The sequence below is a fragment of the Anolis sagrei genome, chromosome 2 (genome assembly GCF_037176765.1).
Source record: "Anolis sagrei isolate rAnoSag1 chromosome 2, rAnoSag1.mat, whole genome shotgun sequence".
In the NCBI taxonomy this organism is placed as follows: Eukaryota; Metazoa; Chordata; class Lepidosauria; order Squamata; family Dactyloidae; genus Anolis; species Anolis sagrei.
This window is the reverse complement of record NC_090022.1, coordinates 12539875-12562266: the sequence shown is the minus strand read 5'-3', so window position 1 is coordinate 12562266 and position 22392 is coordinate 12539875. Positions and strand designations below refer to the sequence as shown.

General features: G+C 44.9%; 1 protein-coding gene across 1 annotated transcript; it reads left to right on the top strand.

Annotated features, from left to right (window-relative positions):
* Nucleotides 1–4873: 4873 nt before the first annotated feature.
* On the top strand, nucleotides 4874–18133 carry LOC132766008 (zinc finger and SCAN domain-containing protein 22-like). The gene is made up of 6 exons (XM_060760321.2): nucleotides 4874–5128; nucleotides 6339–6807; nucleotides 9605–10416; nucleotides 12727–12850; nucleotides 14071–14265; nucleotides 16854–18133. The coding sequence occupies exons 2-6, from the start codon at nucleotides 6351–6353 to the stop codon at nucleotides 17543–17545; spliced, it is 2280 nt and encodes a 759-aa protein (XP_060616304.2). The 5' UTR covers nucleotides 4874–5128; nucleotides 6339–6350; the 3' UTR covers nucleotides 17546–18133.
* The last annotated feature ends 4259 nt before the right edge of the window (nucleotides 18134–22392 follow it).

Here is a 22392-nt window from a genome sequence, read left to right as displayed (position 1 = left end):
ACATCACATTGTTGGCTCATGTTTAACTTGTTGTCCACGAGGACTCCAAGATCTTTTTCACACGTACTGCTCTCGAGCCAGGCATCCCCCATTCTGTATCTTTGCATTTCGTTTTTTCTGCCAAAGTGGAGTATCTTGCATTTGTCACTTTGCCTCATCCAGCCCATCACCGCTGCCAGGCACCGGTCCAGGACTCAGGGAGCTTCCTTGGATTGAGATGGAAATGAATAATAGAGTTGTGTGTCATCTGCATACAGATGACACACATCTATACGGATCTGACATTTAACAGCAGGACCTTAAACCCAGGGAGCCTGTCATGGAGATAATCTGACCTATCTTGCCTCAAGATTGCAAGACCTCTGTTGCGTTTCTCCCCTGTTGTTATACTTGATGAAGGAGCCGTATAAGGGAAAACATCTGAGTAAATAAACATGTAGCTTGTTGAACCGCAGAAATGGATGCTGTGCGAGGAACAGAAGGAAATGGGGAAAAAATTAGAAAATACACGGTTCAATTTTTGTTTTGGCTCTTATTCAAAATTCAGAATTTTTCTCAGACTATACAGTTTTATTTGGTCAGTCAAAAGCAAGAAAGGAGGGACAATATTAGCTTTGCCAGGGAAGAATTTCCAAAGACTTGGGAGCAACCACTGTGTCTTTTCCCCCCTAAACTTTCCTGGGGAGCTTCCTGGTGGCATTGTGAGAATGGATCTTAATTTGCCTTCTGCTTTATTTCCAACAGGTGATGAATGGAAAAGTGAGAATGAGGGACAACTAGGTGAGGGTTCCTCAGAAAGGACAGAAGGTGAATCATTGGAGGAGAATGTCTGGAGCCAAGATGGGCCAGCAAGCAAAGACGGAAGCCACACAGAAGAGCCGGAAGCCAAATCCTTCCCATTGCAGATGGGAGACTCCCAAGAAATCTCAATCCAGCAGGAAAGTGAGAAAGAAAAAAAGGGGGTTGCTTTCTTCAGTGTTCATTGTAGAAGTCGCCCTGAGGACAAGTCAGATTTAATGCTTGCAGAGATCTTCAGTGAGAGTGGAAAAGTGACTGAACATGAAACGTTTTCTAAAGGGACGAGTTCCAACATGTACCTGAATCAAAGTATTTCTGTAGATGAGAGACAGTGTATGAATTCGGATCTTGGTAAGATGAAGCATCCAAGGACTCAAAGAGGGAAGAAGCTGTTTAAATGTTTGGAGTGTGGGAAGTGCTTTGGTTGTAAGTCCTACCTCTCTTCACACCAGAGAATCCACACAGGAGAGAAGCCGTACCAATGCTCCAAATGTGGGAAATGCTTTGGTCGGAGTGCCCATCTCAAGTCACACCAGGTAATCCACACCAAGGAGAAACCGTACAAATGTACAGAATGTGGAAAGAGTTTCAAACGCCATGGAAGCCTTCGCTTACATCGACAGATGCACAGCGGAGAGAAACCATATCAATGCTTGGAGTGTGGGAAATGCTTTGGTCAAAGTGCCAACCTCTCGAGACACCAGGTAATCCACACTGGGGGGAAGCCGTATCAGTGCTTGGAGTGTGGGAAATTCTTTCGTCAGAGCTTCAATCTCAGGCAACACCAAACAACCCACACCGGGGAGAAGCCGCACCAGTGCTTGGAGTGTGGGAAATCCTTCAGTCGGAAGATCTTCCTCAAGTCACACCAAATCATCCACACCGGAGAGAAGCCATACCAATGCTCCGAAAGCTTCAACTCGAGCGCCAACTTGCATAGGCATCGGGAGACTCACAAAGCAGAGAAACCACACCGCTGCCTGTATTGCAGCAAAAGCTTCACCACCAAGTGCAAGGTCATTGAGCACAAAAGAGTGCACACGGGGGAGAAACCCTACAAATGTACAGAGTGTGGGAAATGTTTCAGATACCAAGGAAACCTTAGCGTCCATCAACGGATACACACAGGGGAGAAGCCATATTCCTGCTCCGAATGTGGCAAGAGCTTCCGCGACCAGTCCTCGTTTGTCACACATAAGAGGATCCACACCGGAGAGAAACCATACACGTGTTCAGAGTGCGGGAGGAGCTTCAGTCAAAGGGCCAACATGACTGTACATCAGAGAACCCATGCCAAGAGAACTAGCTGCACAAAACGCAGCAATTGCTGAATCCTGGCATGGCTGTGTTGGTCTTTTCTCCCTGCCCAACAAACAAACCAATGTCTTCTTTATAGGAAGAATATATTATATATAGTTTATAAAAAGAGTTTAAAATTGTAGAACAAGATGAACCACCCTGCGAGAACCTGGAAGCAACCGATTGACCGACCCTATCCCCATATCCCCTTCCCATCCCCCTCCCTACCTCCCCACCCTATCCCACCCCTTGGTTATAGTTTTCCCTCCCCGTCCTACCTTCCCCCCAATACCCTACCACGTCCATCCTGAGATTTTATTGCAACTTCGTAAAACAAAATTAATAAAAATATTTTTTTAAAAAAATACTCTGGACTGAGTTCACGGTCCCTCAGACTGTTGAAAAAACCATGAACCAATTCCTACACACACAGCACAGCACATATCTTATTTGTAGAGCAAAACAATATTAAAATGTATTGTCGAAGGCTTTTCATGGCTGGAATCACTCAGTTCTTGTGGGTTTTTTTCGGGCTATATGGCCGTGTTCTAGAGGCATTTCTCCTGACGTTTCGCCTGCATCTATGGCAAGCATCCTCAGAGGCCCGAAAAAACCCACAAGAACTGAATATTAAAAATGTTGAAGAATTTTAACCAACATAAACTTACCAGTATTTTAATGGGAAGTGTGGGTCTGCTTTGGGCTGATAAGATAGTCAAGTTAATTACGATTGTCGTTGTTGTGTACATTCAAGTTATTTCAGATTTAGGGCGGTCCTTAGACTATAGTTTAGGGCCAGGGCTGAGCAAATGACCTTGGAGGGTCTCCTCCAGCCCCTGGGACTTAGTTTGGGGACCCCTGCCCTATATACTCATGTGGAAGTTTGGAAATCCTAATAAAAATATCTACCCAAAAATCCTGGATTGATTTATCCACAGGTCAGTGTAAGTAATGTACTCTAATTCTTATATCAAAACAAGAGTCATCTTATCTGAGTAGAGTGACAAAAGATGAGAGCTTAGTCCAGTGTTTTTCAACCTGGGGGTCTGGAGCCCTGAGTGGGGGGTTTCAGAGGGGTCACCAAAGGCCATCGGAAAACATATATCTCATGGTCTTAGGAACACCTTTGACAGAGAAGGTTTAAAATCTATCCGCCAGTCCTTCTCTTCCTTTTTTGGAAACAGATGGCAAATCTTCCCACTAAATGCCCTCCCCCTGCTTTCTGGATGTAGGCAAACTACAGCTCCAAAATTCAAGATCAATGGGAAGCAAACCCTTCCAGTATTTTCTCTTGTCATAGGGGTTCTGTGTGCAAAGTTTGGCCCAAGTCTATCATTGGTGGAATTCAGAATGCTCTTTTGATTGTAGGTGAACTATAAATCCCAACAACTACAACTCCCAAATGTCAAGGTCTACTTTCCCCAATCAGTGTTCACATTTGGGCATGTTGAGTATTTGTGCCAAGTTTGGTCCAGATCAGTCATTGTTTGAGTCCACAGTGCTCTCTGAATGTAGGGGAACTACAACTCCAAAATTCAAGGTCAATGCTCACCAAACCCTTCTGTTGGTCATGGGAGTTCACTGCGCCAAGTTTGGTTCAATTCCATCATTGGTGGAGTTCAGAATGCTCTTTGATTGTAGGTAACTATAAATCCCAGCAGGAGCTGAGAGGAGATATGATAGCCATGTATAAATATGTGAGAGGAAGCCACAGGGACGAGGGAGCAAGCTTGTTTTCTGCTTCCTTGGAGACTAGGACGCGGAACAATGGCTTCAAACTACAAGAGAGGAGATTCCATCTGAACATTAGGAAGAACTTCCTGACTGTGAGAGCCATTCAGCAGTGGAACTCTCTGCCCCGGAGTGTGGTGGAGGCTCCTTCTTTGGAAGCTTTTAAGCAGAGGCTGGATGGCCATCTGTCAGGGGTGATTTGAATGCAATATTCCTGCTTCTTGCTGCTGAGCTTGTTGATTGAAAGGTCGAAGATTCAATTCCAGGGAGCGGCGTGAGCTTCCGCTGTCAGCCCTAGCTTCTGCCAACCTAGCAGTTCGAAAACATGCAAATATGAGTGGATCAATAGGTACCGCTCCGGCGGGAAGGTAACGGCGCTCCATGCAGTCATGCCGGCCACATGACCTTGGAGGTATCTACGGACAATGCTGGCTCTTCGGCTTAGAAATCGAGATGAGCACCGCACCCCAGAGTCAGACATGACTGGACTTAATGTCAGGGGACTACCTTTACCTATAAATCCCAGCAACTACAACTCCCAAATGACAACATCAATCCCCTCCCCAACCTCACTAGTATTCAAATTTGGACGTATCGGGTAGTTGTGCCAAATTTGGTCCAGTGAATGAAAACACATCCTGCATATCAGATATTTACATTGTGATTCATAACAGTAGCAAAATTGGTTATGAAATAGCAACAAAGTTAGTTACGAAATAGCTACAAAATTAGTTATGAAAGAGCTACAAAATTAGCTATGAAATAGCAACACAATTAGCTATGAAATAGCAACAAAAATAATGTTATGGTTGGGGGTCACGGTCACCACAACATGGGGAACTATATTAAGGGTTTGTGGCATTAGGATGGTAGAGAAACACTGGTCTGGAGGAAATCTAGAAGGGTTTGCTGGCCACACTGCCAGCTAGCAAAGGTCCTCTGCTGCAAGTCCTTCTCATATAGCCACTAAAAGCAGAAGCACCCTCTCCAAGTTTTCAATCTGGCCACCCTAGGAAGCTTAGGGCTTGTAGTTCAACCAAATCTGGAAGGCCAAATGTTTTCCCAACAGGGTTTTCAAAGGGTTAAGCTGGTAGAGCTGAGCTGCCTAGAGAGGGCTGTGAAAGCCAAAGGAGGGAGGAGTGAACATTGCCAAAAGTGGGGCAGAGGGGGCTTTTGTTCTTATTGAAACTCCAAGAGAGAAGGAAGGAAGGGAGAGGGTCTGGCCTGGCTTTTGTCTTTGGAGGCACCCAAAAGAAAGGAAAGGAGGAGAAAGAAAAAGGAGGAAGGCGCATAGGAAGAGGTAAGATGCTTACAGCAAATAGGGATGGAGAGAGCAGAGTCATTATTATTGTTATTGAAGAGAAACAACTGGAAAAACTGACACGATATGAGGATTTAAAGATCGAACTGCAAAGACTCTGGCACAAGCCGGCCAAGGTGGTCCCAGTGGTGATCGGCACACTGGGTGCAGTGCCTAAAGACCTTGGCCTGCACTTAAACACAATTGGCGCTGACAAAATTACCATCTGCCAGCTGCAGAAGGCCACCTTACTGGGATCTGCACACATTATCCGCCGATACATCACATTGGGAAGTGTCCGATGTGTGATCCAAGTGTCCTACGTGTGATCCAATACAACAGCCAGCAGAATGCTCTTGTCTGCTGTGTACTAATTTTGTTGTATTTCTAATAATAATAATAATAATAATAATGTATTATCAAAGGCTTTCATGGCTGGAATCACTGGGTTGTTGTTCTAGGAGCATTATCTCCTGACGTTTCGCCTTCATCTATGGCAGGAATCCTCAGAGGTTGTGGGATCTTACAACCTCTAAGATGCTTGCCATAGATGCAGGAGAAACGTCAGGAGAGAATGCTTCTAGAACATGGCCATATAGCCTGAAAAACCTACAACCCAATAATAATCATAATCATAATCATAATCATAATAAACTTTGTATTGTCAAAGGCTTTCATAGCCAGAACCACTGGGTTGCTGTAAGTCTTTTGGTCTGTATGGCCATGTTCCAGAAGCATTCTCTCCTGACGTTTCACCCACATCTATGGCAGGCATCCTCAGAGTTTGAGAGGTCTGTTGGAAACTAGGCAAGTGTGGTTTATACATCTGCAGAATGTCCACGGTGGGAGAAAGAGCTCTTGTCTGCTTGAGGATCAAACTTGGTACGAGCACTCAGTATGCCCCAATGTGAACACTGGTTTGGGGAAAATAGACCTTGACATTTGGAAGTTGTCGCTTCTGGGATGTATAGTTCACTTACAATCAGAGAGCACTCTGAACCCCACCAATGATAGAATTGAGCCAAACTGCCCACACAAAACCCTATGACCAATAGAAAATATGGTGTTTTTGGTCATCTTTGGTGACTCCTCTGACACCACCCGTTGTGACCCCCCCAGGGGTCTCGACCCCCAGGTTGAGAAACACTGATCTAAGGGTATTGTCTTAACAATCATAACAAATCTATATTCTGAATCTCTTGGTTTAAAGGTCTGGCTAACCATGGGTCCAAAGAAAGTCGGTGCCAAGAAGAAAAGGATGATGTGCTTGGATATAAAGCACGAAATCATCGAGAAACACGAGCAAGGTGTGCGTGTTGTCGACTTGGCAAGGCAGTACGATCGTAGCGCTTCGATGATATGTTCAGTTTTGAAGCAGAAGGAGTCGATCAAGGCCATAACGCCAGCCAAGGGCGTCACGATTATTTCAAAGCGCCGGACCGCTCTCCACGAAGAGATGGAGAAGTTGTTGTTGCCGTGGTTGACGGAGAGCCAGCTCACGGGAGATTCTGTGACCGAGAGCATCATCTGCGAGAAGGCACGGGCCATTTACAGGGATTTGATGCGTCAGACGCCGGGAACATCAACGGATGAGGCACCGGAAGAGTTGTTCAAAGCCAGTCGGGGATGGCTTGATAATTTTAAAAAGAGGATCGGCATTCACTCCGTCGTTAGGCACGGTGAGGTATTTTCTTTTGCTCAGAGATTTCGCATTTTCTTAAATCCCATTTTTGCTTCTGCGAGTCCCAAGGTGCAGCTACACCAGGTATGGGCAAACTTGGGCCCTCCAGGTGTTTTGGACTTCAACTCCCACAATTCCTAACAGCCTACCGGCTGTTAGGAATTGTGGGAGTTGGAGTCCAAAACACCTGGAGGGCCGAACTTTTCCCATGCCTGAGCTACACTGTACAGCTGCAGTTTATACCTTTATGGATCTTATTGTGTTCTATCTTATTACCAGAACTATCTAAGGCTGCATCCACACTGAAGAATTGATGCAGGTCTTTCCCCCCTAAACTGCACCAGTGTTCACATTTGGACGTATTGAGTATTCATGCCAAGTTTGGTCCAGATCCATAATTGTTCAAGGTCAATGCCCACCAAACCCTTCCAGTATTTTCTGTTCATCATGGGAGTTCTGTGTGCCAAGTTTGGTTCAATTCTATTGTTGGTGGAATTCAGAATGTGCTTTGGTTGTAGGTGAACTATAAATCCCAGCAACTACAACTCCCAAATGTCAAGGTTTATTTTCCCTAAAGTCCACCAGTGTTGACTTTTGGGTATATAGAATATTCATGCCAAGTTTGGTCCAGATCCATCATTGTTTGAGCCCACAGTGCTCTCTGGATGTAGGTGAACTACAACTCCAAAACGCAAGGTCAACGCCCACCATACCCTTTCAATATTTTCTGTTAGTCATGGGACTTCTGTGTGCCAAGTTTGGTTCAATTCCATCACTGGCAGAGTTCAGAATGATTTTTGACTGTAGGTGAACTATAAATCCCAGAAACTACAACTCCCAAATGTCAAGCTCTATTTCCCCTAAACTCCACCAGTGTCCACATTTAGGCATATTGGGTATTCATGCCAAGTTTAGGTCCAGGTCCATCATTATTTGAGTCCACAGTGCTCTCTGGATGTAAGTGAACTACAACTCCAAAACTCAAGGTCAATATCCACCAAACCCTTCCAGTATTTTCTGTTGGTCATGGGAGTTCTGTGTGCCAAGTTTAGTTCAATTCTATTGTTGGTGGAATTCAGAATGTGCTTTGATTGTAGGTGAACTATAAATCCCAGCAACTACAACTCCCAAATGTCAAGGTTTATTTTCCCCAAACTCCACCAATGTCCACATTTGGGCATATTAAGTGTTCATGGCAAGTTTAGGTCCAGGTCCATGATTATTTGAGTCCACAGTGCTCTCTGATTGTAAGTGAACAATACATCCCAGAAACTACAACCCCCAAATGTCAATGTCTATTTTCCCCAAACTCCACCAATGTTCACATTTGGGCATATTAAGTGTTCATGCCAAGTTTAGGTCCAGATCCATCATTGTTTGTGTCCAGTGCTCTCTGGTTGTAGGTGAACTACAACTCCAAAACTCAAGGTCAATATCCACCAAACCCTTCCAATATTTTCTGTTAGTCATGGGAGTTCTGTGTGGGAAGTATGGTTCAGTTCCTTCATTGGTGGAGTTCGGAATGCTCTTTGATTGTAGGTGAACTATAAATCCCAACGACTACAACTTCCAAATGACAAAATCCATCCCCTCCCCCAACCTCACCAGTGTTCAAATTTGGGCGTATTGGGTATTTGTGCCAAATTTGGTCCAATGAATGAAAATACATCTGCATATCACATATTTACATTACAATTAATAACAGTAGTAAAATGACTGTTCTGAAGTAGCAATGGAAATAATGTTATGGTTGAGGGTCACCACCACATGAGGAACTGCATTAAGGGGTCATGGCATTAGGAAGGTTGGAGCCCCCGGTGGCGCAGTGGGTTAAACCCCTATCATAGAATCATAGAATCATAGAATCAAAGAGTTGGAAGAGACCTCATGGGCCATCCAGTCCAACCCCCTGCCAAGAAGCAGGAATATTGCATTCAAATCACCCCTGACAGATGGCCATCCAGCCTCTGCTTAAAAGCTTCCAAAGAAGGAGCCTCCACCACACTCCGGGGCAGAGAGTTCCACTGCTGAACGGCTCTCACAGTCAGGAAGTTCTTCCTCATGTTCAGATGGAATCTCCTCTCTTGTAGTTTGAAGCCATTGTTCCGCGTCCTAGTCTCCAAGGAAGCAGAAAACAAGCTTGCTCCCTCCTCCCTGTGACTTCCTCTCACATATTTATACATGGCTATCATATCTCCTCTCAGCCTTCTCTTCTTCAGGCTAAACATGCCCAGTTCCCTAAGCCGCTCCTCGTAGGGCTTGTTCTCCAGACCCTTGATCATTTTAGTCGCCCTCCTCTGGACACATTCCAGCTTGTCAATATCTCTCTTGAAAGAGATAGGTAGGACTGAAGACCGACAGGTCGCAGGTTCGAATCTGTGGAGAAGCGGATGAGCTCCCTCTATCAGCTCCAGCTCCTCATACGGGGACTTAAGCCTCCCACAAGGATTATAAAAACATCAAATCATCCGGGCATCCCCTGGGCAACGCCCTTGCAGATGGCCAATTCTCTCACACCAGAAGCGACTTGCAGTTTCTCAAGTCGCTCCTGACATGACAAAATTTTTTTAGGAAGGTTGAGAATCACTCCTGTCTGCTCCCTTAAAGCCCTGCTGAAGATAATGGGTAGTGTACTCTCGCGCTCGCTCGTAACTCAGATCTCGGCTCGCATGTCAAAGCAAAGAAATGACCAAGTGACAGCTCGTATCGCAAAAATCGACTCTCTTTTTATGGGTGTTGTTTTCTTTCTCATCTTCTTTTTCTGTATCAAAACTTGCTCCCTCTTTTTGCTCCAGGTCATGGTCAACACTTCCAAAAGATTCCAGTCTTTGGGGAGAAGGAAAGAGTGAAAATGGATCCAGAAGAGCCTAGAAGGGGTACACAAAGCACAGGAAAAGATGGCCTAGGTTTCAACTCCAACGTAGATCATAATGAAAGAAATGAATCTCCGGAAGTGATCTATTGTGGGGCGACGGGAATGTCTCTCTCCAGGGTCATTCTCCCTCCTGTACAGCAAGACGAATGTACAGCCCAGCGCTGGGAATCCCAGAAGTTCCTGAGGACAGTGGAGTGCTCTCACTCACAATGGACATCCCCACCATTGTCCAGGGAGACCACACCATGGGAGGACACCAGGGACTTCCTGGCCTCCTTTGAGCGCGTGGCCGAAGCTTGCCATTGGCCGAAGGAAGAGTGGACGACCCGACTACTGCCGGCCCTCAACGGAGAAGCCAAGGAGGCCTTTCTCAACCTGGACGATGGAAACAGAGAGGACTATGAGAAGGTCAAGGTGGCCATCTTGAGAGGAGATGCCATCATCCGAGAGAAGGACCGTCAACGCTTCAGGGGGTTTAGATGCCCGGAGGCGGAAGAGCTGAAAGAAGCTTACGGACAACTTCAGGAACTTTGCTGTCGGTGGCTGAAGGTGGAGAGACGTTCCAAGGAGGAAATGCTGGAGATGGTGGTTCTGGAACAGTTCCTGGCCCTCTTGCCCACGGAGGTCCACAACTGGGTCATGGGCCATTACCCGGAGACCGGCTCCCAGGCGGTGGACTTGGCCGAGGATTTTCTTTTGCGGCAGCGAAAGGCTGAAAGGGAAGAGGAACAGGTGAGACTGTCTGTATTGCTTGGATTAGAAGAATTAGAAGAAGACAGCTATGAGTTTAAGCCATCTCAGACTCAACTTCATTGGAGGCCACATCAACTTTATGGTTGCCTTCAAAGGGCTATTGAATCTATAGACCAGGCATGGGCCAACTTTGGCCCTCCCTCCAGGCTTTTTGGACTTCAACTCCCACAATTCCTAACAGCCGGTAGGCTGTTAGGAATTGTGGGAGTTGAAGTCCAAAACACCTGGAGGGAGGGCCAAAGTTGGCCCATGCCTGCCATAGACAGAATCCATGGATACAGAGGGCCAACTATAATCTTTTTTACGTAGTGGTTGGTCCTCTTTCGTTTTTATCTGACTTGGATCCCCAAATGTTATTGAATCACAACTCCCATCGCTTTTGATCATCCTATGGAGCCCCCGGTGGCGCAGTGGGTTGAAGCACTGAGCTGCTGAGCTTGTTGATCGAAAGGTTGCAGGTTCGATTCTGGGGAGCGGCGTGAGCTTCCGCTGTCAGGCCTAGCTTCTGCCAACCTAGCAGTCCGGTAGGAAGGTAACGGCGCTCCATGCAGTCATGCTGGCCACATGACCTTGGAGGTGTCTACGGACAATGCCGGCTCTTCGGCTTAGAAATGGAGATGAGCACCACACCCCAGAGTCAGACATGACTGGACTTAATGTCAGGGGACTGCTTTTACCTTCACTATCTACCATGCAGACTGGGGATGATGGGAACTGCAACCCAGTAGCACTTGTGGAAAGGTTAAAGGACATTTTAAAGCCAGACAGCACCCTCCCGACTAAACAAAACAAACCTCCAGATGGTATTGTATCACAACTCCCATCAGCTCTAGTTATGATCTCTAATGATGAGGAATACAAAAGATGCATTGGGGGGGGGGCACACATAAAATAGTGTTTCTCAACCTGTGGGTCGGGACCCCTGGGGGAGGGTCGTGAGGGGGTGTCAGAAGGGTCACTAAAGACCATCAGAAAACCAATATTTTCTGTTGGTCATGGGAGTTCTGTATGGGAAGTTTGGCCCAATTCTATCATTGGTGGTGTCCAGAAAGAGAAGGATGGATGGAAGCAAAGGAAGGAAGGATAAAGGAAAGACAGAAGGAAGGAAAGGCAAAAGGGAAGGAAGGAAGGATGAAAGACGGAGAGAGGGAAGGAAGGAAGCGTGAAGGGGAAGGATGGAAGGAGAAAGAGGGAGGAAAGGGAGGTAGGGAAGGGAGGAAGGAAAGAAAGGGTGGAAGAGAAGGAAGGAAGAAAGGAAGGAAGGAAGGAAGGAAGGAGAAAGAGGGAGAGAGGGCAAGAAAGAAGGAAGGACGAAAGCGTGGAAGAGGAAAGAGGGAGAGAAGGAAGAAGACGAGACAAGGAAGAAAGAATGGAAGAGAGGTAGGGAGGGGAAAGAGGAAGAGAGTGAAGGAGGGAGGAAAAAGGGAAAGAAATTAAGACATAAGGGAAGGATGAAAGTGTGAAAGGAAAGGATGGAAGGGAAGAAGGGAAGGAGGAAGGAAAAAGAGAAGGAAGGAAGAAGAGAGGAAGAAAAGGATGGAAGGGAGGAAGAGATAAAGGAAAGAGAAGGAAGGGAAGATATAAGGGATGGAAGGAAGGAGAAAGATGGTGAGGGAGGAAAGAAGGAAGGAAGGAATAAAGAAAGGACGAAAGGGTGGAAGGGAAGGATGGAAAGAGAAAGAACGAGGGAGGGAAGGAGGAAGGAAAAAGGAAGGAAATAAAGGGTGGAAGGGAAGGATAGAAGGAAGGGAAGGAAGAAGGGAAGAGCAAGAGGGAGAGAGGGCAAGAAAGAAGGAAGGACAAAGGGGTGGAAGGGGAAAGAGGAAGGGAAGGAAGGAAGAAGAGAGAAGGAAGAAAGGAAGAATGGAAGAGAGGGAGAGAGGGGAAAGAGGAAGAGAGGGAAGGAGGAAGAGGGAAAGTCTCTGTTTCTGTCCTCTAACTTCATTGGTATTTTACTCATCTTCTGATTTCTCAAACCTTTCTCACGTCAATAGGGTGAGGGGACATTTAAACTCGCTTCCTTGCTCCTAGCCAAAAGATGGAGGCAGAGCAGAGTGGAGGGTGAGCCCTGGCACAACTAGGACTGGGAGGGAAGGAGAAAGTGAACCAGGTGAATTCATAGACTCCTGGAAGAGCTTTGTAAATTGAAGTGATTAAGCCTTGCAACATTTCAGCAAGCTGCTGCTCTGTTAGAGGTTTGTCCATAGCCCTTTCCTCTTGCCTGGAGAAGAACGGAGCATCTGCAGCCTGGACAATAGCTGAAAATCCCATTCTTTTCTGTTGTTCCAGGTGCCGCAGGAAGTAGTGGAGGCTGCGAGGTGCTCAGAGGCAGGCCAGCTTGTGTCGGATGAAGAGAGGCAGCTGCCCATCAGCATAAAGAAGGAAATGGAGGATGAACCGACCAGTATGTTTGGTAAGAGGAGAGATGCCACATGACAAGTGTTGGGGGGAGTTGGGATACAGCAACATCTGGGGGGCTGCCGTTTCCTCTGTGTAGTCAGGAGGGAGGGCTTTGGGTTTAGATACAAGGCTTGTGGGTATGATGCCTGGCTTTAAAATGCCCTTTAACCTTTCTCCAACCTCAGACCCACAAGGGCTGTTGGGTTGCAATTCCCATTATCCCCAGTCCGCATAATAAAAAGTGATGGGAGTCATTGTTCAGTAATTTCTGGGGACCAAAACTGGGTAAAAACTAAAGAGCATTGGCCAATATGGTGTGTGTGTGTGTGTGTACCTCTGTGTGTGTGTGTATGTGTGTGTGTAATGTATGTGTGTGTATGTCTATGTGTGTGTGTATGTGTGTATATATATATGTGTGTGTGTGTATGTTTGTGTGTATATATGTGTGTGTGAGTATGTGTGTGTATGTGTGTGTAAATATGTCTGTGTGTGTATATATGTGTGTATATGTATGTGTGCGTATGTATGTGTGTATATGTTTGTGTGTGTATATATGCATATATGCATGTGTGTGTATGTGTGTATATATGTATGTGTGAGTGTATATATATGTGTGTGTGTATATGCTTTGAGTCCCCCTAGGGGTGAGAAAAGCAGTATATAAATACTGTAAATAAATAAATAAAAAATAGATATGTGTACATATGGTGTGTGTGTGTGTGTGTGTGTGTGTGTGTGTGTATAAAATCTTAGAATCCTAGAGTTGGAAGAGACCCTCATGGGCCATCCAGTCCAACCCCATTCCGCCAAGAAGCAGGAAAATCACATTCAACAGATGGCCATCCAGCCTCTGTTTAAAAGCTTCCAAAGAAGGAGCCTCTACCACAATCCAGGGCAGAGAGTTCCACTGCTGAACAGCTCTCCCAGTCAGGAAGTTCTTCCTCATGTTCAGGTGGAATCTCCTTTCTTGTAGTTTGAAGCCATTCCTCCACTGTGTCCTACTCTGCAGGACAGAAGAAAACAAGCTTGCTCCCTATGAGGATACCTGCCATAGATGCAGGCTAAACATAAGGAGAGAATACTTCTAGAACATGGCCATGCAGCCCGAAAAACCTACAACAACCCAAACTATATTCCCCTTGTTTTAAATGGCAAGCAGCCTTGAGTCCTGATTTTGGTATAAGTAAAGTTCATAATGACGGTACTGATTTTTCCCCGTTTTCCATTTTCCAGAAGACTCTGTTCCCTCTGCTTCTCCTTTGAACACAACAAAAAAAGAGTGGGGGACCCCAGATGACAACGAGAAATGTATGCCCAAAATCTCTAGTGTTGTGGGATCCTACGAGTCATCAGCCTGGAAAGTGGAGGAGAATGTTACTGCATCTTTCAAGGAGGAAAACTCATCCCCTCTTTTGGGCACTGAAAATGGTAAGGTCCCAGCTGAAACCATTGTGAAATGTGAGTTGAAGATGGCCAGAAGTAAAATGTTTTTAGCAGTTATGGGGAGTGTATGGGAGATGAGAACCTGCCAAAATCAAGGATCATGGGCTGAATCTGGCCTCCCATGTCATTGTATGTGTTCCTCCAGATCAGTGGTTCTCAATCTGTGGGTCCCCAGGTGTTTTGGCCTACAAGTCCCAAAAAGCCCAGCCAGTTTAGCAGCTGTTAGGATTTCTGGGAGTTGAAGGCCAAAACATCTGGGGACCCACAGGTTGAGAACCACTGCTCCAGATGCTGGACTACAACTACTTGTTCTTTACTGTTCACTTGCATGGCATAGTCTCCTTCTATGGCAAGGCAGTGTGTGGACTGATCAAACATGAACTACACGTGGTTTATTTTACATTATGCCACATATGTGACTTTAAAAATGCCTAGAAGGTATTCTCTCATTAAAAAAAATAGTCCTTTAAAAATTCTTGGAGGTCCTGTACTTGAAACTTTATTTGTATTTTTATTTGTATTTGTACAGAAGTGTTTATAATAATATGCTTATAACTGTATTTATGTTTGAATTGGTTGCCCTAAGGCTGGAGCGGCCTAGCTGTGAGAAATGTGTTACCATGGAAACGAGGCAGAAGAGGAGGTGGGAGGAGCTTAGAGAGTGAAGGTTTAAAAAAGTGACAGTTAGAGTCAGTCAGAAAAGGAGACTCTGAGAGAGCAGCAGAGTCAGGGGGAGAAGACTCTGAGAGAGCAGCAGAGTCAGGTTTTTTAGACTCTGAGGAGTGAAGAGGTGAAGAGTCAGGTTTTAGTGTTCGTGAATAGTAGAGATTTCTTCAGCTAGGAAGCTGAAGGGAAAAACCTTGTTAAGTGCTTTAGTTAGAAAGAACTAACAGAGGCTTGCTAGGATCGCTAGTCGGAGGAAGACTGGAGATCTGTGATTTGATCAAGTATAGATCAAACAGAAAGACTATTCATTGCAGGGAACACTGGTTAATAAAGCGCTTCACCACAGCAAGAGTTCATAAGTTGTAACATCGAAAGTCTGAATTGTATCGCAACCAAGTTACATGTAACCATCAAGTATTTGCCAAGCTTAACATCTTCATACTGCAACCATACGCTTTGTTTAAAAATAAACTTGTTCTCTTTGGTTTTTAAAACTGCCTCATCTCCATTAATTCTACGTTCGGTGCACCCACTCTACCAAAATTACCTCACAGCACAAACAGAGCTTTAATACCAGAGCCTTTTACAAATCAGTGGCTCCTCTCTCCTAAACCTAGGCGCTTCCTCACTAGTTGGTAGCGTCTCTCTACAATTGGGTGGCAGCTTCATTACCAGTGGCGGAGGTTCTTTACAGTATTATTTGTGCTGGGATTGTGGCACAGCTGGCTGGGTGTCAGCTGCATTAAGATCACTACTGACCAAAAGATCATGAGTTCAAAGCCAGCCCGGGTCAGAGTGAGCTTCCGACCAATTTGTGTAGCTTGCTGTCGACCTTTACAGCCTGAAAGACAGTTGTGTCTGTCAAGTAGTTTTCCTCAGTTTTCCTCAGGAGGTAAAATGGCAGGAATGAGGCCAAAATGTCTTTACTAATAATATAATATATTGTGTTTACATATAATATTTATAATATTACTAGATGTCCCCTGCCACACGTTGCTGTGGCTCAGTCTGTGTATATGTGTTGTGTGTGTGTCTATGTGTGTGTATATATTTGTGTATATGTGTGTATATATTTGTGTATATGTGTATGTATACTTGTGTTTGCATATACATTGTAATGTATTTTTTTTATTTTTGGGCTTTTAAAGTCTTTTTTGCTGTGTTTTTCAGTGTTTTTATGAGTGTTGGTCACTCGTTGGCCTGATAGGTGGATTGTGTCCAAATTTGGTGTTAATTCGGCCAGTGGTTTTTGAGTTATCTTAATCCCACAAGAAACATTACATTTTTATTTATATAGATATTGTAATACAATATAATACTAGTAATAATAATACAATATTATAATTATATATTTATATTACATGTAACATTACTAATAATATTACAATATAATGGTATAGTGCAGTATAGTAATATATAATACTGATATTGTACTAAGCTAATAATATAATATATTGTATGTATGTATGTATGTGTATATATATATCTTGTAAACCGCTCTGAATCCCCTTCAGGGTGAGAAGGGTGGTATAGAAATGTCGTAAATAAATAAATAATAAATTAGGAAATTTAGGTGCCATTTTATGTGGGGAGGCTAATTTACGATGCCATAAAAATCTCCATCAAGCATGCAAAGAATGAGGAAGTACTCCATCAGTGTCACAAATGGACGGTGAAGTGACAGCTCCCCTGGTGGCCAGAATATCCTCGTGAAAAAGCTGGAATGTTAAATAGCCTCTGTGTGTGTCTGCCTATATATGTTGTGTGTCTATGGCATTGAATGTTTGCCATGTATATGTACATTGCAATCCGCCCTGAGTCCCTTGCGGGGTGAGAAGGGTGGAATATAAATACTGTAAATAAATAAATAATATTTTATTCTTTTCTTTTTTTTCTCTCTTTTCCAGGCGTTGATTGGCTGAAGCAGGAGTGGGAACCGTGCATAATATTATCAGCGAAAACAGATGGCGAAGCCACAAAAGAGAGTGTGAATGCCTCAAGAATGGTGGAAGGAGAACATGCAAAGGAAAGAAGGGAGGGATTCATTCCTGGTCTCCTTGAAAACCCAGTGGAAAAGGAACATAAGACGAACGCAGTGGAGACGTTGTATGTGTGCTCCGTGTGCGGGAAAGGCTTCAACCGCATCGAAAGCCTTGCTTCACACCAAAGAATCCACCAGGAAGGGAAACGGTGCAGCTACTCCGAATATGGAAAGGGCTCCTGTGATCAGTCTACTAAGCACCAAGGGAGACACACAGAGAAGAAGCCATATCAATGCGCTGTGTGCAAGAAGAGCTATCAGCAGAAGGTGCGCCTGATAACGCATCACAGGGTCCACACAAAAGAGACTCCGGGGAAACACTTGGAGTCTGGCAAGACTTTCGTTCCCAGCACAAACTTGGCTTCAAACCAGAAGATTTACATGGGAGAGAAACCGTATCAGTGTCCGTTCTGTAGGAAAAGCTTTGGCTACAAGGCCAGCCTTCTTTCCCATCAGATCATTCACACGAGAGAGAAGCCGCACAAGTGCTCCGACTGCAGCAAGAGTTACTTGATTCAGTCCAGCCTCATGAAGCACAAGAGGATTCACCGAGGATGAAGGAAGTGTCTCGGAGCAAGAAAAGACTTCCCAAGAAGGAGAGAAGCCATAGAAGTGCTCACTCTGTGGGATTAGCCTTACTTACAATGGAGAGTTTTTATGCACACTCAACAAATTAATCCGGTCCATACAAATGTGTGTTGTTGTTGTTGTTCATTCGTTCAGTCGTCTCCGACTCTTCGTGACTTCATGGACCAGTCCACGCCAGAGCTCCCTGTCGGCCGTCACCACCCCCAGCTCCTTCAAGGTCAGTCCAGTCACTTCAAGGATGCCATCCATCCATCTTGCCCTTGGTCGGCCCCTCTTCCTTTCGCCTTCCACTTTCCCCAGCATCATTGTCTTCTCTAAGCTTTCCTGTCTCCTCATGATGTGGCCAAAGTACTTCAGCTTTGTCTCTACTATCCTTCCCTCCAATGAGCAGCCGGGCTTTATTTCCTGGAGGATGGACTGGTTGGATCTTCTCGCAGTCCAAGGCACTCTCAGCACTTTCCTCCAACACCACAGCCCAAAAGCATCGATCTTCAAATGTGTATATAGCAGAAATAATATTAGCAATAAATCAATAAATAGGAAAGAATTAAACCTAAAGGAGATCCCTTACAAGTGTTTGACTGTGGAAACAACTTTAGATGCATCAATAATAATAATAATAATAATAATAATAATAATACTTTATTTATATACCACTCCATCTCCCCGAGGGGACTCAGAGAGGTTCCCAGGTAACATCACAAAACATACAAAGTAAACACAACATAACCATAAGATTAACAAAACAAAATATAAGCATAAAAATTGTCATCATTTTTTTATTTATTGTGTCAAGGGCAGACCAGACAGTTGCATTGCATTTTTTAACAAACAAACAGACAAACAAAACGCAAAGTTTGCTAGCTTGGTAGTTGATTAAATGTCCTTTGATCAGTATCTGGCCACTTGGAGTGCCTCTGGTGTTGCCGCAAGAAGGTCCTCCATTGTGCATGTGGCAGGGCTCAGGTTGCATTGCAGCAGGTGGTCTGTAGTTTGCTCTTCTCCACACTTGCATGTCGTGGATTCCACTTTGTGGCCCCATTTCTTGAGGTTGGCTCTGCATCTCGTGGTGCCAGAACGCAGTCTGTTCAGCGCCTTCCAAGTTGCCCAGTTTTCTGTGTGCCCAGGAGGGAGTCTCTCATTTGGTATCACCCACAGATTGAGATGCTGGGTTTGAGCCTGCCACTTTTGGACTCTCGCTTGCTGAGGTGTTCCAGTGAGTGTCTCTGTATATCTTAGAAAACTATTTCTTGATTTAAGTTGTTGATGTCCTGGCTGATACCCAAACGGGATGTGCTGAAGATGTCACTGCCTTGGTCCTTTCACTATTGGTTGCTACTTCCCAGCGGATGTCAGGTGGTGCAATACCGGCTAGACAGTATAATTTCTCCAGTGGTGTAGGGCGCAGACACCCCGTGATGTTGCGGCATGTTTCATAAAGAGCTACATCCACTGTGTTAGCGTGGTGAGATGTGTTCCACACTGGGCATGCATACTCAGCAGCAGAGTAGCATAGCGCAAGGGCAGATGTCTTCACTGTGTCTGGTTGTGATCCCCAGGTTGTGCCAGTCAACTTTCATATGATATTGTTTCTAGCGCCCACTTTTTGCTTGATGTTCAGGCAATGCTTCTTGTAGGTCAGAGCACGGTCCAGAGTGAGTCCCAGGTATTTGGGTGTGCTGCAATGCTCCAGTGGGATTCCTTCCCAGGTCATCCTCAGAGTTTGGGGTGCTTGTCTGTTCTTAAGGTGAAAAGCACATGTTTATTTTAGATGGACCAGAATTGTCGCCATAACACACATATATTAAAAGTAATCCTGCCTATTTCAAGGCAATTTTAAAATGTAAAAGGCTGGGCCAAGATTTGTGCAAGCCCAAAAATTCTAGGGTGCTTGGGAATTAAGTGCAATGCTATGGCAGGCAACAATAATATTAGATACGGGTCTGTGACTGTTCATTCCGGGGCCGATTAGAGGAAATTATCTGGGTAATTGGTAGAAAGAATAAGGCCACATTCAACAATGTGTAGGGCTGAGTTAGAACTGGTCACTTTCAAAGGCTTGTTGAAACCACCAGGTCTTCAAGCTCTTATGAAAGGAGGAGAGGGATGGGGCCTGTCTTATTTCCCTTGGAAGGGCGTTCCAGAGGTGGGGGGCCACCACTGAGAAGGCCCTCTCTCTTGTCCCCACCAGCCGCGCTTGAGATGGTAGTGGGACCCCAGAGGAGGGCCTCCCCGGAAGATCTTAGAGCTCGTGCCGGTTCATAGAAGGAGATGCGATCGCAGAGATAAGCGGGGCCCAAACTGTTTAGGGCTTTATAGGTCACGACCTGCACCTTGAATTTGGCTCGGCAACTTATCAGCAGCCAATAAAGCTGTTTTAATATCCTGTATGGAACTGTTGGGTTTCATTCATGGACTACACAAGTCTCCAGTCCTCAATGAGTAGCTAGACTAGATAGGATTAAAGTGAGGGATTCCCCCCTTCCCACATTCCTATGCATGTTTATCCCACAAGATGCTGTTTTTACTCTTCTCTGTTTGCCACTATCCGCCCCCTCCCTTGCTTTGAAGATGTAGCAATGTAAAAAGCTGGAATGTGTCCAGAGGAGGGCGACTAAAATGATCAAGGGTCTGGAGAACAAGCCCTATGAGGAGCGGCTTAGGGAACTGGGCATGTTTAGCCTGAAGAAGAGAAGGCTGAGAGGAGATATGATAGCCATGTATAAATATGTGAGAGGAAGCCACAGGGAGGAGGGAGCAAGCTTGTTTTCTGCTTCCTTGGAGACTAGGACGCGGAACAATGGCTTCAAACTACAAGAGAGGAGATTCCATCTGAACATTAGGAAGAACTTCCTGACTGTGAGAGCTGTTCAGCAGTGGAACTCTCTGCCCCGGAGTGTGGTGGAGGCTCCTTCTTTGGAAGCTTTTAAGCAGAGGCTGGATGGCCATCTGTCAGGGGTGATTTGAATGCAATATTCCTGCTTCTTGGCAGGGGGTTGGACTGGATGGCCCATGAGGTCTCTTCCAACTCTAGGATTCTATGATAATCTGTGAGGGATGAAGTAACTTCCTCTTTAAATATATTTTTATTGCCCTGGCTTGTTGGTCATGTCGTCATTCTCCATTTTGTCCCTTTCTCTTCTGCCTTTGTCTTCCTTCCAGTGAGGACACATTTTGCCATTCTCCAGGCAAAATGTAGCTGCATGGATACTTCTGTTATTTTATCCTTTTACCTTCCTTAAAAGATAGCTTAGTAAGCTAGTTGGCTCCAAGTCCTTTTCTATCTAGAATGGATTTCTTTTTTACTTCCTGATTCACCACACATAAGTTTCTGCTGGTTATGAACTGTACTTCTGGCACTCCGCTATATTTTAAGTAGTGGAATCACCTCAAGTGAGGGTTGTTTTTGAGCCGAATAGCTCTCGATTCCCAACAGGAACATAAACAATCTGTTAGCATGGTACAAGAGTATATCCACAATAGTATATTAAAAATTGTCTTTATTGCAAGTTTAAATTATAAAAGCTGTTAACACAAGAGTACGGGACCAAAACAATCTTGGTAAGGGGTAAACATCTAAATGGGTGAACTACTACACGAATCCAATAGATATCAATGGAGTTATAATATGGGGAGGTTGGATCGCAAACATACAATGGCCAGTCAAGAGTTGCCATTTCATGGACAAAATGTATTTAAAAAGTAGATTTCCAATTTTTTTTTCCTGATGGATCACGAGAAGTACTACTTGGATTTGAATGAATAATTTTCTCAAAAGCACTGTCATGACTGTTTCCATTGAAAATCCCATTTGATGTGTTATGTAAAGGTAAAGATTTTTCCCCTGACATTAAGTCCGGTCGTGTCCGACTCTGGGAGTTGGTGCTCATCTCCATTTCCAAGCTGAAGAGCTGGTGTTGTCCGTAGACACCTCCAAGGTCATGTGGCCGGCATGACTGCATGGAGTGCCCTTACCTTCCCACCGGAGTGGTACCTATTGATCTACTCACTTTTGCATGTTTTCGAACTGCTAAGTTGGCAGAAGCTGGGGCTGACAGCTGAAGCTCACACCGCTCCCTGGATTCAAACCTGCAAGCTTTCGGTCAACAAGCTCAGCAGCTCAGCAGTTTAACCCACTGTGCCATTTCAAAAAAGGGCAATTCCCCATCATCTGTTCAGCCAATTCCTGAAAGACAGTCCTTTCAGAAGCATCTTTCTCTGGTTTTGTTCATCTTACAGAGGACTATAAGGACCTTGATAAATTGACCTAACGTAAGTGCCTCACAATGTACTACTGTTTGATTGGTTATGTCAGATTCCAATGGTCAAAAGGGATATATTTTGGGACATCTAGTCCACATACACAATACATTACTCCTTGACCAGCCTGTCCAGCACAATGATGACATAGCCTGTTAAAAATGCATGAAAGTTGTGATTTTTTTTTTTTGCGAAACTGCAAGTCGCTTCTGGTGTGAGAAAATTGGCTATCTGCAAGGACTTTGCCCAGGGGATGCCCGGATGTTTTACCATCCTGTGGGAGGATTCTCTCCTGTCCCTGTATAAGAAGCTGGAGCTGACCCACGGGAGCTCACCTCACTCCCCGGATTCGAACTGCCGAACTTTTGGTCAGCAGTCCTGCCGGCACAAGGGTTTAACTCATTGCACCACTGGGGGCTCCAGTTGTAATGTTGAAAGATACCATTTGTAAACTGCTTTCAAAACATTTTCTCTAGCAGAGGATGAATGATAAAATCTTTAGTGTGACACCACAATTGAAGAGAGATGTTGACAAGCTGGAATGTGTCCAGAGGAGG